This window comes from Anas acuta, chromosome 30, assembly GCF_963932015.1.
Source record: "Anas acuta chromosome 30, bAnaAcu1.1, whole genome shotgun sequence".
In the NCBI taxonomy this organism is placed as follows: Eukaryota; Metazoa; Chordata; class Aves; order Anseriformes; family Anatidae; genus Anas; species Anas acuta.
In genome coordinates, this window is record NC_089008.1 from 1,718,613 (window position 1) to 1,732,827 (window position 14,215).

The 14,215-nt window shown below is 53.3% G+C and overlaps 1 protein-coding gene and 1 long non-coding RNA gene across 2 annotated transcripts; both read left to right on the top strand.

Moving 5' to 3' along the window:
• The first annotated feature begins 305 nt into the window (after nucleotides 1-305).
• On the top strand, nucleotides 306-9,996 carry LOC137846080 (uncharacterized). Its single transcript, XM_068663700.1, has 7 exons — nucleotides 306-577; nucleotides 1,058-1,102; nucleotides 1,285-1,578; nucleotides 2,195-8,285; nucleotides 8,742-8,786; nucleotides 8,976-9,269; nucleotides 9,794-9,996. The coding sequence occupies exons 4-7, from the start codon at nucleotides 8,219-8,221 to the stop codon at nucleotides 9,994-9,996; spliced, it is 609 nt and encodes a 202-aa protein (XP_068519801.1). The 5' UTR covers nucleotides 306-577; nucleotides 1,058-1,102; nucleotides 1,285-1,578; nucleotides 2,195-8,218.
• Nucleotides 9,997-10,053: 57 nt separating this feature from the next.
• LOC137846140 (uncharacterized) lies at nucleotides 10,054-10,817 on the top strand. The gene is made up of 3 exons (XR_011090405.1): nucleotides 10,054-10,192; nucleotides 10,470-10,525; nucleotides 10,686-10,817. It is a non-coding gene; the product is annotated as an uncharacterized lncRNA (long non-coding RNA).
• The last annotated feature ends 3,398 nt before the right edge of the window (nucleotides 10,818-14,215 follow it).

Below are 14,215 nucleotides of genomic sequence, written 5' to 3' on the forward strand. Positions count from 1 at the left end.
ATGGAGCCGCTGGCAGGCAGAGGGGCTCAGGCTGCACAATCTGGCACAACCAACAAGAGTACAGGGGCTGAGCATTGGCAGGGGATGCAGCAGTGCTGTGCCCACACGGGTGTGGAAAGGATAGAAATGGATTTTGGACAGGCTGCAGATGTTTGCTAGACTGATGGAGAGCTGCAAATCTATGACCCAAATCTGTCAATAGGAAAAGAGGAAGGAGGCCTTTGTAGGGAGAATACTGCCCTTGAGATACATGTAAAAACAGCAAGAGTTGCGGTGTGTGAGAGGACAGAAATAACAGTGGGGGCTCAACAAAAACAGCGGATGTAAAAGCGGCTGAGGCATGGCCCTGCTGATGACAGAGATGCTCAGTGTGGGCCAAGCTCATGCGGCCACAGAAAGCCCACAGGACAGCTCCCAGCTGCACTGCAAGCCTCTGTCCCACTGTCCCCAGCTCAGAGCAAAGCAGACACCTGAAGCAGACGCTGCTCCCCAAAAGCATCACCCCAAAAGATGCTGGGGCAGGCGCCATGGGTAAAGCTGTCTCCTTCTGGCCCTGCCATCCTGCTGCTGGTCCTCTGTGAGTTGGGGCATTGCTGGGTGTAGGGGCTGAGGGCTGGAGGTCTGCTGCTGTGGGTAGGACAGGCCAGTGGTGGGCACAGGGGAGGATGGGGACAGTGTGTGTGGGGCAGGCGTGCAGCACTGTGGGACAGAGTTATATGGGGAAAAGCAGGATGGGGATGGCTTCCTCCAGCTACGACACAGATCTTGCAAGGGGCCCTTTTCTCTGGCGCTAAAAAGTTGTCTGGAGTCTTAGAGCGAGACTTTCAGAATTCTGGATGCTTTGGGGAGCTATGGGACTTAATGTGGAACAGGAAACACATCCAGAGCAAATTGGAATGGTTGCCAAGGGTGGAGATGCAGTAGTTTCTGGATGGAGACATGCTGGTGGGAAGGAGACTTCTCAGCCAGGATCTAGCAGGGGAAATGTGGGCAGCGAGGTGGGGGTGAGCTAGGTCACTGCCCTCCTAAGCAAAGCTGTCTCTGCCCCATGCTGCAGGTGTTGTCTTGACCACCCAGGACATTTGCAACTCCACACGTGATGGTGAGAGTGGGGATGGGTGGCAGAGGGGAGATGAGTCGGGGGTGGAGATGGGAAGGGAGAGGGGATTTGTTCTCCATGTCTGAAGCCCTGGACAAGAGACTTTTCAACTTTTGGGATCCAGGTCACTTTGCATCTTTGCTGTCAGTAAAGCTGCATAGGGAATCCCTGCACTGTCTCTCCAGGTTACCTCACAGCTCCGGCCCTCTTCCTGAACACCTCCAGTGCTCAGGAAGGGGAATCGTTTTCACTTCGCTGTACCATTGATGGTCATTCAGCCCCTACCCTAATTGTATTCTGCAAGGACAGGATGGAGGCACACAGCCTGAAAGGGCAACTAGGAAATCTGATCTACACCATCACTCTGAAGGTCACCCAGGGGAGTGAGGGGACATACATGTGTGGATACCAGCTCAAAGATGCCAACAACCGAGTAAGGAGCTCTGCCCTCAGTGCTGGCCGCATCCTGAATGTCCCTGGTGAGACACTTCCCCAGGCTGGTGGGGTGAGAAGGGACGGAGGCACTTGCCACCACATGGCTGTGCTGAGGCTGGAGCTGTGTGCTGCAGCAGGCTCTGGGGTGGTTCCCTCACAGGAGTGTTCTCTCTCCTCCAAGGCAGCCCCTAGAGAGAAGGAGCAGCTCCCAATGGGTCCCCATGACCTTGCAGCACCACCTCTGCTTAATATGGAGCATGGGGCATGCTTCAACATCGGCCCTGTGCACTGATGAGCCTATGGCAGGAGAAATGTGGAGATTGTCATAAGCTGAGAAGTTACCTATGTGTGAAGAAGAAGTCTATATTTATGGCTCTGAAAATGGGTCTGGAGCTCTAGGGTGAGAACAGGGAGATACTGGAGTTCTTAGGTATTTGGAGACCTCTCTGTGGAACATTAAACCAGCTGAAAGGGACATGGTATTGAACCAAGGGAGAAGACCACAGGGGTGCTGGACTGAGACGTAGGGGTGACAAGGTGCCTGCCTGGCAAGGACACAGTAGTGAGGACATGGCAAGGACCCAGCAGCAGGGACATGGGCACAAGCGTGTGGGTGCCCCAGCTCTCACTCCCTCTAAACAAAACCCTCTGTGCCCCAAGGTGCAGGTGCTGGCGTGACCACCCAGGACATCTGCAGCTCCCCAGGTGAGGTTGAGCGTGGGGATGGGTGACTGAAGAGAGGAGTGTGTGGGGTGGTGATGGCAAGGGAGAGGGAATTTGTTCTCTGGGCAAGAGCTCCTGGGAAGGAATCGTTTCCCTGCATGGAATACAAAGCATTTTGGTGCAATTTTGGGGTCCCCAGTAAAAGAGGGGCATAGAACTACTGGAGAGAGTCCAGAGGAGGGCTGCAAGGATGATCAGAGGTCTGGAGACAAGAGAACTGAGCCTGTTTAGCCTTGAAAAGAGGAGACTGAGGGGAGACCTCATCCATGTCTATAAATATCTGAGGGGAGGGTGTAGAGAGGATGGATCTGGTCTCTTTTCGGTTGTGCTCAAGGAAAGGGTGAGAGGCAACGGGCTCAAATTGGGGCACAGAAAGTTCCATTTGAATATGAAGGTCATTTCTTTACTGGGAGGGTGACAGAGCACTGGAACAGACTGCCCAGAGATGCTGTGGAGATATTCCTCTGGAGGTATTCCAAATCCACCTGGATGCTGCAGACATGGGGCTGTGCAGGGCCCAGGCACAGAGAAGGGCTCGGGATGTGGATGGATGCTGAGTTTAGCCAGGGATGCTCCAAGGTCTGCCCTGTACATTGATGAGCCTATGGCAGGGCAAGTGGAGTAATTTTCATGAGCTGAGCCATAATGTAATAACAATATTTCTGGCACTAAAACTGTGGATGGAGCCTTATTGTGAAAGGAGTGATATTGGAGTGCTCAGGGATCCAGGGACCTTTCCCTGGAAAACAAACCTACCAAAAAATGGCTAGCGATGGACACAGGGCAGAACACCTCTGTTGCAGACTTGAGACTTTGCAGGGCCCATGCATAAAAAACATGGGCTTGGGATGTCGATGGACCCCGGGCTGTGCCACTACTGCTCCAAGCTTTCCCTGTAAACTTTATGAACCTATGAAAACAATTTACAAAAACTTGGTTGTTCATTTTGGCCATTTGCTCCAGGAAGCAATACAAGAGATCAGGGTCTGCTCAGTGTCTGGGATTGCCCCAACTCAGAGATCGAGGGACTCACAGAGTGTTCATGTCTCCCACAGGCAGCAGCCCCTCACACAAGGCCCAGCTCCCTTCCAGAGGTGAGACATTGCTCATCAGCCTTTCCCAGCACAGCCGTCCTCCAAGGCTTGCCTTGGCCACACTGTGTTCCTTCTCTCTCCCAGGGTCAGCCATGCCCCTGGAGGTCTGGATCCTGCGCTCTGCCCTCAGCCTGCTCCTGCTGCTGTCTGCCCCCATCATCACCCTCCTCCTGGAGAGATGCAGCCACAGTGCCAGTGTGGCCAGGCAGCCTGGAGACATCCCTGTCCCCATGGTGCTCTGATGTCCCCCTGGGCTCCATGCTGTCCCCAGCCTGCTCCCCCATGCTCAGAGAATGAACCCCAATGTGGCCAGGCTCCCACTGACGTTGGGTTGAAGGCAGCTGGGGCAGCATGCCCAAGGGATGTGCTTCCACTGCTCTGCTTGCCTTGGCTCAGACACTGCTCTTTGCTTACATCAAGGATTGCCACTGCATTGTGTGCCCTCCTGGCTGCGTTCAACCCCAGCACCCACATGGCTTCCCCTCCTGCAGTTAGAATCACATCTCCAACGCGGGATCCTCCTCTGCATACTGGGAGAACATGAGGGGATGGAGTCACGTCTGCACCCCCAGGCAGCCATGCTCTGCAGCTCCTGCATCACTCCAGCATCTCCCTGTGCCCAAGGTGCTGACCGCAACAGGCACATCCCCAGGTGGTTATGGTGCCCTGTGTGGAGGCACTTGGTGGGTATTGGTCCTGTGGGAGGCGAGTTATAAAGGATTGGTTTCTAATGCACCAGCTGATGTTACTGCTCTGTATTTGAGAGGGAAGCCAGAGAGCAGAGCTGCTTTATGACTGCCATATGGGGCCATGTGTCCTGCGAGGGAGCTGCTGTTCCCTTTGCCCTGCCACCCAAGAGTTCCCCTACCTGCTGGCATTGCCCTGGTAGATTGGCATGGAAAAGTGCTGCTGTGAGGATGGCTGAGGCCATGCAAAGGTCCAGGGGGTGGCCATGCCTGGCACTCTGCACCCCACACCCACTCATCCCTGTGCTGTGTCTTCTGTCTCTCAGCCGCACTTTTTGCTACCCTCAGCCAAGGACATGTCATGTTTTGACAAATGCTGTACCCTAGTGTACTTTTCCTCATTGTAATATCATTATAATACCAAAACACACCTCCATCCCATAAGCTACCTGCCTCCAATGTGGAACCACCACTCACTGAGCATGATTTCTGAATTTCTCGGCGCCTTTTACTTTAATAGAAAAGGGAGAACTTTTCACCAATCATAACTAAGATATGCTTGACTAGAGTCACTCAAGCTCCACCTACAAGATAGAAAATAATATAAATTGGCCTAAGAGAGGGGGGATGTTGGGGAAGATACCACTGCCAGGGGAGATACCACCCCAAGGGAATACACCATCCTGAGGACCTCCTGACTCCTGGGATCAGTTGTCGGGCTGAGCTTCTCTTCCACCCTCTGCCCCCATTGGGAGACCTTTGGGTGAGATTTGAACACTTGGCTATAATGTGTGTCTCCACAGAAACTTTGAAATCTCTATGGAGTCTTTGTGTTTTTTAACACAATAATTTCTAGACTGTGTCACCTACATGTATGTCACCTGTGTATTTCATGCATGCTAGCTTGCTTTTGCAGACAGTAACTATGGCAGGCAATCCAAAGAACCTGTGTACCTGTTGCTGTAATAAATCGCACTTGAATGCATTGTTCCTACCCATGATAGTGTGAAATGTGTTCATCTGATTCGTGTCAATATGGAACAATCCTAGGGCCACATGACATGATGAAATGTGACCTTCTGTCTTTCATACCCTTGTATAACCACAAGTCTAAGAAAAGCAGGGTGGTTAATGCATATAGTTCTTGTATCTTGCAAAGGAATGTTTCTGCAATTCGTGTCAATAGGGGATAAGACAAGAACGGGATTTCAGAATAACTGCTACGTAATATGACTATTGCATGGGACACTATGCAAGTCTCTGCTATCTGGCTAAGAGATTAAGGAGAAGGGGAAAGCTGAAGGATGACTAAAAGACAAATCTTGCAGGGGATGCTGCACAAGTCTCTGACATCCGGCCAAGATGGACAAAGGAGAAGGACAAGAAAAAAAGGCTTTGAGGAAGATTATGAGCCTTCAGCATGAGATGCCCCAAGAGGAACCACCAGAGACTGATACACATGCGCCAGTATGAGGGTTCAGATTCCGGGACATAATTATAATAGCCCTGCCTTTTCTAGAAGTAATAATGAATATGTAGGAACCTAGGAGCATAAAAACTAGCCACCTGATATAACTTGTGTGTGTCTTGGTGGAGCAGAGTCTCCCGGTGCACCCAGTGCTGTTTACTTACCTCTATCCGTTTAATAAGTTGTAAATTTTGTAATCCTATTTGGGACTTAGTCATTTATTACAATAATTCTCATTAAACACAACTAGAGTAAGGGTGGTTATATGTTTTTGGTGAATCCGTGACCATGGTAGTTCAGTGCTCTAAATCCAACCAGGCGCCTAATGGTTAATGCGGTATTGGTGAATCTGTGATTGTGATAGTTCAGTACCATGAATCCGAATGGACACATAACGGTTAATCGGCTACACTCCTTAACCTGACACCAGATCACCTGGTTCTGCGTGGGCTCCTCTCTACGGGCTGCAGCTCAAGTCTGGGTCCAGCTCCTGTGGGGCCTCTCCATGGGCTGCAGCCTCTTCCAGGACACAGTCACCTGCAGCACAGGGGGCTCCTCCACGGGCTGCAGAGTGGAGATCTGCTCCATGTAGGACCCATGGGTGCAGGGGGACAGCCTGCTCCACCAGGGGCCTCTCCACAGGCTGCAGGGGAACTTGTGCTGCATGCCTGGAGCATCTCCTGCCCTCCTGCTGCACCGACCTTGGTGCCTGCACGGCTGGTTCTCACTCCTCCCTTTGCCACCTGTTGATGTCCACCAGGTTTCCTTCCCTTCTAAAATATGCTCTCACAGATGTACAATCAGCATTGCTTTTTGGCTCAGCTTCGGCCTGTAGCAGGTGCCTTTGGAACAGTCTGAAACTGGACCTTTTCAAATAGGGTGCAGCTTCTGGACTTCTCACCAAGGCCACCTGTGTGGACCCCTGTTACCAAACCCTTGCCATGTAAATTCAATTCAGCTGCAGAGTGCAGGACACAGTTTGCTTCCCCTTGGAGGGGCGTCCAGTACACCTGCAATGGACAGTGCTGGGGGTGCAAACACAGTCCTGCCATTTGCCATGGAGTAATGCAGATTACTGTGGCTGTGGAACAAGGCGAAGCTCCTGAGCACCTGCAGTGCATTGATGGCAGCCTCACAAGGGGCAGAAAAGCAGAGGAAGTCTTTGAGAAAGGGAAGAAATTCACCCAAATTCTCCTGAAGGCTGGTTTTGCCATTGTCCAGAGTAAGGACCTGCCCAGGAAATGTTGAACATGGGGGTAAAATGGCAGGATGGCACGTCCCAATGAGAAAGATCAATGAGGTAACAAGTGCATCCCCACCTGCTGTCTAGAAAGAAACACAAGGTCTCCTAGGCCTTGTGGGAATCTGGAGAAGGCATATTGCAGCTTGTAGTGAGCTTCCGAGCCCTCCCTATCAAGTAACCTGAAAGAAGAGCACTTTCAAGTGGGGTTGTGAACAACAAAACCCCCTTGGAAGAGATCAAATAGGTGTACAAAAGGCTGCGGTGGAAACCCTTAGGCCGTACAGGCCTTACTGTGCCTCTGGTGCTTCACACTGCAGGCAGAGAACAAGGCCTGGCCAGGAGCCTCTGGCAGGAAAGACCAGGAGAAAGCTGAGGTCATCCTCTGGATTTGTGGAGCTGGGCTTACGAGGATCAGAAGTCCACAATGCTCCAAGTGGAAAACAAGAGTGAAGGGGAATCATTCCCAAAGCAAAATCATGGGGTGTAGGGCTAAGACATTCATCATTCCTTGGGTGTAGTGCATCCTCCGTCACTGGTCATCTTCTGAAAATATTGAGCCGTATCATACCGTGGACTGTTATAGCTTATTTTGAGACCATTGGTAACAGAGCTACAGGAGCACCGGTCTGGACATTTTTCAGTAGGCACTTTCCTGATTAACAGCAGAGTATCTTGCAAGTGGCGTGGTGCTACCCAAAGAAAGGTCGTATCTCCTGTGGGATGCAAGTGCCTGCAGTGCACATTAATAGTAGGCAATGAACTGCATTAATCTCCCTTATGCGGAGTCTCTTTTGCCTGTGCTGGTCACTGGTGAGTGAGGGACAGAGAGAGCAGCATGGGGGAGCTCAGGTGCCTTCAGGACGAAGCCTCTGCCTTTCCTGGTTGTTGTGTGGTCACATAAGGGTCAAAGTGTGGGTGCAGATGGCTCCCACAGTGCTGTGCTGGCAGAAATATTGCCCAATTTGGGACTCCATGAGTGTTCTTTAGAAGCTGATCCACCTACAGGATGAAGGAGAACACTGTGAGCACCTTCGAGGGCTGATCCAGAGCTCTGGCATCACTTTGGCCTTGGTGCAGGATTTTCCTGGCACAGCCATTTGTGTGGACATTGAAGAAAAGTACAGTGACATTTTCAGAAGAAGAAAAAGCGGTGAGCAGTGTTGGGGCAAAGAGCAGGAGGACTTTGCAGGGACAACACTGACCCTGAGATACAGGTAAAAACCATACATGCTGCAATGTCTCACAGGACAGAAATAACAGCGGGGGCTCAACAAAAGCAGCGGATGTAGCAGGGGCTGAGGCAGAGCCCCGTTGATGAGAGCCTCTGTCTGTGGGCCAGGCTCAGGCAGCCACAGAAAGTCCACAGGGCAGCTCCCAGCTGCACTGCAAGCCTCTGTCCCACCATCCCCAGCTCACAGCAAAGCAGACACCTGAAGCAGACGCTGCTCCCCTAAAGCAGTGCTCCAAAAGATGCTGGGGCAGGCACCATGGGCAAGGCTTTCTCCTTCTGGCCCTGCCGTCCTGCTGCTGGCACTCTGTGAGTTGGGGCATTGCTGGGTGTGGGGGCTGAGGGCTGGAAGGCTGCTGCTGGGGCCAGGACAGGGATTTGGTGGGCACAGGGGAGGATGGGGACAGTGTGTGCGGGGCAGACATGCAGCCTGTTGCTTTGTTGAAGGCAGGGTTGAAGGCAGGCTTTGGGGAAGGCAGGATGGTGATTGCTTCCTCCAGCTATGATAAAGATCTGAGAAAGGAGTCTGTTTATTTATGTTCTTTACTGGGGTTTGCTAATATTGCCTCCTGGTGAACATTACAAAGAGATCTTGAACACAAAAAGCAGCTAGCTTAAATGATTTTGGAATGGGATCAAAGGATGGGGGACCAATTGATTAAACAATGTATTCGTATTGGAAAGTCCAAACTGTGGGGTTTGGGGAGGGGATAAATGGTTGTGTCAGGTCTCGCCCCCTCTGAGCAAAACCCTCTGTGCCCCAAGTTGCAGGTGCTGGTGTCATGACTCAGGACCTCTGCAGATCCCCAGGTAAGGATGAATGTGGGGATGCATTACAAAGGGAGCTGTGTGGGGTTGGGCATAGGAAGAGAGAGGGGGTTTCCTCTCTGGGTGTGAACTCCTGGGAAGGAATCTCTTCCCTGTGGACAACACAAAGCTTTTTGTTGTCCTACTGCCATTACCAATTAAAAGAGGGGAATCTCTGCCCTTTCTCTCCAGGTGACCTCCCAGCTCCTGCCCTCTTGTTGAACACCTTCAGTGCCCAGGAGGGACAAATGGTTTTGGTTCAGTGTGCCATTGATGGGCATTCTCCCGTTACAAGAATTGTCTTCTGCAAGGATGGGGTGGAAACAGCCAGCCTGAAGGCCATTCGGGGGCAGCTGACCTACAACATGATCATGAATGTCTCACTGGGAAGTGCAGGCAAGTACACGTGTGGGTACCAGCTCAAGGATCAGAGCAACCAAGTGAAGAACTCTGCCCTCAGTGACCCCCAGGACTTGGAAATCACAGGTAAGATGTGAAACCAGAGCAGGGGAATGTGCTCCATGAAACATAAGAGTGATGGTTGCTGTATATAATCCACAGGTCCACCTCAGCCATCCTATTTTTAATCCCTCACAAAAGCGCTTAGACACTGGATCCATGGGGGTCCATGCTGGCAGAGCAGACACAGGCACTTTCACTCTTCCCCTGGGGATGGTGCTGGCTGTTGGTGGGTGGATGTGCCCATGGGGCTGTGTGTCCCCTGCCCCACACAGACGTGCTCAGGGCTGTTGCAGGACACAAGATGATTATGTGCCTAGTCTGGGAAGGAGCTGGCAGTGATGCAGATGCTCATAGCCCCAAGGGAATGAATCCCTCCTGCATCCCCAAAGACAATAACATAGGGCTCAGGTCTGCCAGGCTGTAGTCCCCAGGGCACGGGGCCATGCAGGAACTTCATCAGGCAGAGGTTTGCCAGCGGCACGGGCACGTGCTGCTCCCTGCCTCTCCCCATCACACCCCGCGATGCCCTCACACCCTCTGTCCCCCAGCTCCACATGCCCGGATCCCGCACACCCTCGCCACAGGCATGGTACTGGCAGTGGCGGCCATCGGCCTTGTCCTCCTGGCTGCAGGCAGCTGGTTTGCCATCAGGAAAGGTGAGGGAGTGGGGGAAGGCAGGGGGGAAAGTCTGAGGCTGTGGAGGTCCTGCTGCGGGGCTGGTGCAGTGGGAAAGGTGGTGGGGGGAACTTAGGGGTGCACAGCTGGGATAAACAGTGCCTGGGGGTGATGGCTGTGGGCAGCCCAGCTGGGGAGGCTGCTGAGGGAGCTGGGGAGCTTCAGCCTTCATCCCCCAGCCCCAAGATGGGAGCCAGGGCTGGGCAGCACCTTGGCCTGTGCACCTCAGCCCCTGTTCTTCTTGCAGGTGCCTGCAGAGGAAGATGCCCAAGGTGAGCACCAAGGGCTTCTGGCTGTGGGGTTTGCAGGAGGGAATTGGGGGCATGGCAGGGCCCTGGGGTGCTGCATGGCTAGGGCCAGATTTGTCCTTTTTTGTGACTGCGTTCCCTGTGCTGCAGGTATGGGAGAAGTGTCTTGCTGTGGGGTGGACTTCAGCTGAAACCTGGAAGGATTATAGCATCATCCATGGGAATGGCCCAAATGGCCCTGTGCTTCTTTGTGGCAGTGGTGCTGCAGACCTTCAGGACATTTTTTCTCTCTGCTCTCTAGGCCTCTCCATGGTGCTGGCAGTGCTCAAGACTCTTCTGCTGACCCCAGCCATTTCTGTAAGTGCCAGTCCCTTCTTCACCCTTCTCCTCTAGGCACTGTGTGAAGTGCTGATGCCTTTGCCATGGCAAGCTGTAACCATGGGGGCAACTGTGGTGAGGGGTGGGAAAGCCCTGCCTGCTGTGTGTGGCTGGACACTAACTCAGGTTCTCCCTCCAGATGCCAACGTGGATGAGATGGGCAGAGTGAAGGTGAGTTCAGCCCAAGCCCATCCTTGCAGGCTGAGCATGCACGTGATGGTTGCGAGAGGGCAGGCTGTTGGAGAGCAAATGCAAGCCAAAAGTGCATCTGATGGCAGGAACCTGGGAGCTTTGCGTGGCTGTGCTCTGTCTGAATCCCCCTCCTTCCATGCTCCCAGCATTTCCCCATGGTGGGCACCATGAGAGCAAGGCCACATCTTGTTCTCCCTTGTGTTTTGCAGCTCTCTCAATCCAACTGCTCTCAACACCCACCGCATGCCAAAAGCTGAGCAAGGGAGAGGCAATGCTGCTGGTTCTCTGAGAGAGGCAGAGAACACTGGGGAAAGCCTTGCTGATCTGCGAGCTGTGAATAAAGCCATCCCAAACAGGAAGGTGCTGGTGTAGTTCTTCTCGGCAAGGTCTGTCTGCAAGGCTCTTTACATCCCTTCAGATTGACACAAAGTCAGAGAGGTTTATTTGTCATTTCAGGAAAACCACATCTGCAGTGCACACACCAATTGGCACACATGTGAGCACATCTGTGGTGGTTTTACTTGGGTGGGCAGCTGAGCTCCACCACAACTGCTCTCTCCCTACTCCTTCTGAAGAGGAATGGGGAGACAAAACGATGAAAAGGGCTCAAGGGTTGAGATTAGTTTGAGGATATGGCACAGTAATTATCGTGGAGGGCAGAACAAGCTCAGCATAGGGAGATAGTACAATTTATTACCTATTATTAGCAAGCTAGAGAAGTGAGAAACAAAGGAAAGAAACTAAAAGAACCTTCCCCCCCTCCACCCTCTTCCACTTCCTCCCCCCCGTGTGGTGCAGGGGGATGTGGGAATGGGGGTTATGGTCAGTCTACAGCGCTTCTTCTCTGCCACTCCTCTGTCATTCTTGTCCCCTGTGCTGTGGGGTCCCTCCCACGGGATGCAGTCCTTGGTGAACTGATCCGGCATGGGCTGCCCACAGGCAGCAGCTCTTCAAGAACTGCTCAAGATATGGATCCATATCATGGGGTCCATCCCTCAGGAGCAAACTGCTCCAACCTGGCTCCCCTAGGGGAAGCAGCTCCTGCCAGGTCACCTGCTCCTGCGTGGGCTCCTCTCCACGGGCTACAGGTACGGCCCGGAATCTGCTCCGGCAGGTGTCTTCCACAGGCGGCAGCCTCTGTTGGTGCAGGGCCACCTGCTCCACCGTGGTCTCCTCCACCGGCTGCAGTGTGAAACCCTGCTCCACCATGGTATTCCATGGGCTGCAGGGGGACATCCTGCTTCACCATGGTCCTCACCACAGGCCTCAGGGGACTTCTGCTCCAGCGCCTGGGGCACCTCTCCCCGTCCCTCCTCACTGACGTTGGTGCCTGCAAGGCTGTTCCTCACTTCTTTCACTCTTCCAGCTGCTGTGTGGCGCAGTGTTTTTTTTTTCCCTGTCTTAAACATGCCCTCACAGAGGTGCAAAACAACTCACACTGACCTTGGTCATCAGCTGCTTGTAGTCAGCACTCAATGCCCAGCCACATTTCCCCTCCCATCATCCTGATCTGGGACATCCATTAAGCAGTGATGGAGCAGAGATGTTGAGGCTTTGGTGTGTTTCCAGCGTTCTGTGGCATCTCCTCTCTCTGCACAGCCAGCACACCTTACGAGCTGCTCTGTGCAGGCGTGGGTAAACAAGGTGGTGCTGCAACTCAAGCACAGTACATGTAGGGTGAAGATATATCTATAGCCTGTCGCCCAACCACAACATCCTCCCTTGGCTGCTGTCTGTGGTTTCAGAGCAAGCTAAAAGATATTTTCCCCAGCAGTGCAAGGAAACAGAGCCACATAGAATCATAGAATCATAGAATATCCTGAGTTGGAAGGGACCCTTAATGATCATCAAGTCCAACTCTTGACACTGCACAGGTCTACCCAAGTTCAGACCATGTGACTAAGTGCACAGTCCAATCTCTTCTTAAATTCAGTCAGGCTTGGTGCAGTGACCACTTCCCTGGGGAGCCTGTTCCAGTGTGCAACCACTCTCTCTGTGAAGAACCCCCTCCTGATGTCAAGCCTAAACTTCCCCTGCCTCAGCTTAACCCCGTTCCCGCGGGTCCTGTCGCTGGTGTTAATGGAGAAAAGGTCTCCTGCCTCTCGACACCCCCTTACGAGGAAGTTGTAGACTGCGATGAGGTCTCCCCTCAGCCTCCTCTTCTCCAGGCTGAACAGGCCCAGTGCCCTCAGCCGTTCCTCGTACGTCTTCCCCTCCAGGCCTTTCACCATCTTCGTAGCCCTCCTCTGGACACTCTCCAACAGTTTCATGTCCTTTTTATACTGTGGTGCCCAGAACTGCACACAGTACTCGAGGTGAGGCCGCATCAGCACAGAGTAGAGCGGGACAATCACCTCCCTTGACCTACTAGCGATGCCGTGCTTGATGCACCCCAGGACACGGTTGGCCCTCCTGGCTGCCAGGGCACACTGCTGGCTCATATTCAACTTGCTGTCTACCACGACCCCCAGATCCCTCTCTTCTAGGCTGCTCTCCAGCGTCTCATCGCCCAGTCTGTATGTGCAGCCAGGGTTTCCCCGTCCCAGGTGCAGGAATCCTTCATTCCAGGTGCACATCCTTCATTGCTGCGCTGTGCTTTGGGCTGCTCTTGTAAAAAAGAAATCCTTGTGATGGAAAATATAAGAAGAGGGAAAAGTGTTGGCGGGAGGAGGGGAATTGCAGCGTGAGGCTGGAGCAGGTGTGGAAGGAGCCCCCCAAGCAAATGGGCTTTGTCCCTATGAGCACTGGGATGCTGCCATGTCCCTTGTGCAGCCAGCAGCCGTGCTCTGCATGCAAGGAAGAAGCAGGACGTGAGGTGCTGGAGAGAAACCTGGCCTTGATGAACGAGCAGGGATTTTGTATGTCCCAGTGGGAAATGAAGGGGTGGGATTGCATGGGGGCTCGCACAGGATTTTCATGGGGAGAGGAGCATGTGGCTTCCCCCAAGGGAGGAGGTAGTACTCATACTGAATATTGTCATTGTTGGTGTCTTCTGCTTGTGGTCTGTCAACGTGCTGCTGCCTGGAGAGGAATGGAATGGATCTGGAGTGTGCATGTGCTGAAGAGGGGTCTGGAGGCTTATGCCCTTTGGTGTTGCTTTCCACATCTGGCATTGAACTGGAGTGCAACCCACAGTAAGCCCCGTCCTTCCTGCCTTCTGCACAGGGAATTCCCCTGAACAAGGAGCACCCCAGTTCCCCACCATGCCCCCAACTCCCTCCCCCATACCCCACAGCCAGCAGCCCTTGGTGCTCACCTTGGGCATCTCCCTCTGCAGGCACCTGCAAGAAGAACAGGGGCTGAGGTGCACAGGCCAAGGTGCTGCCCAGCCCTGGCTCCCATCTCGGGGCTGGGAGATGAAGGCTGAAGCTCCCCAGCTCCCTCAGCAGCCTCCCCAGCTGGGCTGCCCACAGCCATCACATCCAGGCACCGTCTCCCCCAGCAGTGCACCCCCAGGTTCCCCCCACCACCTTTCCC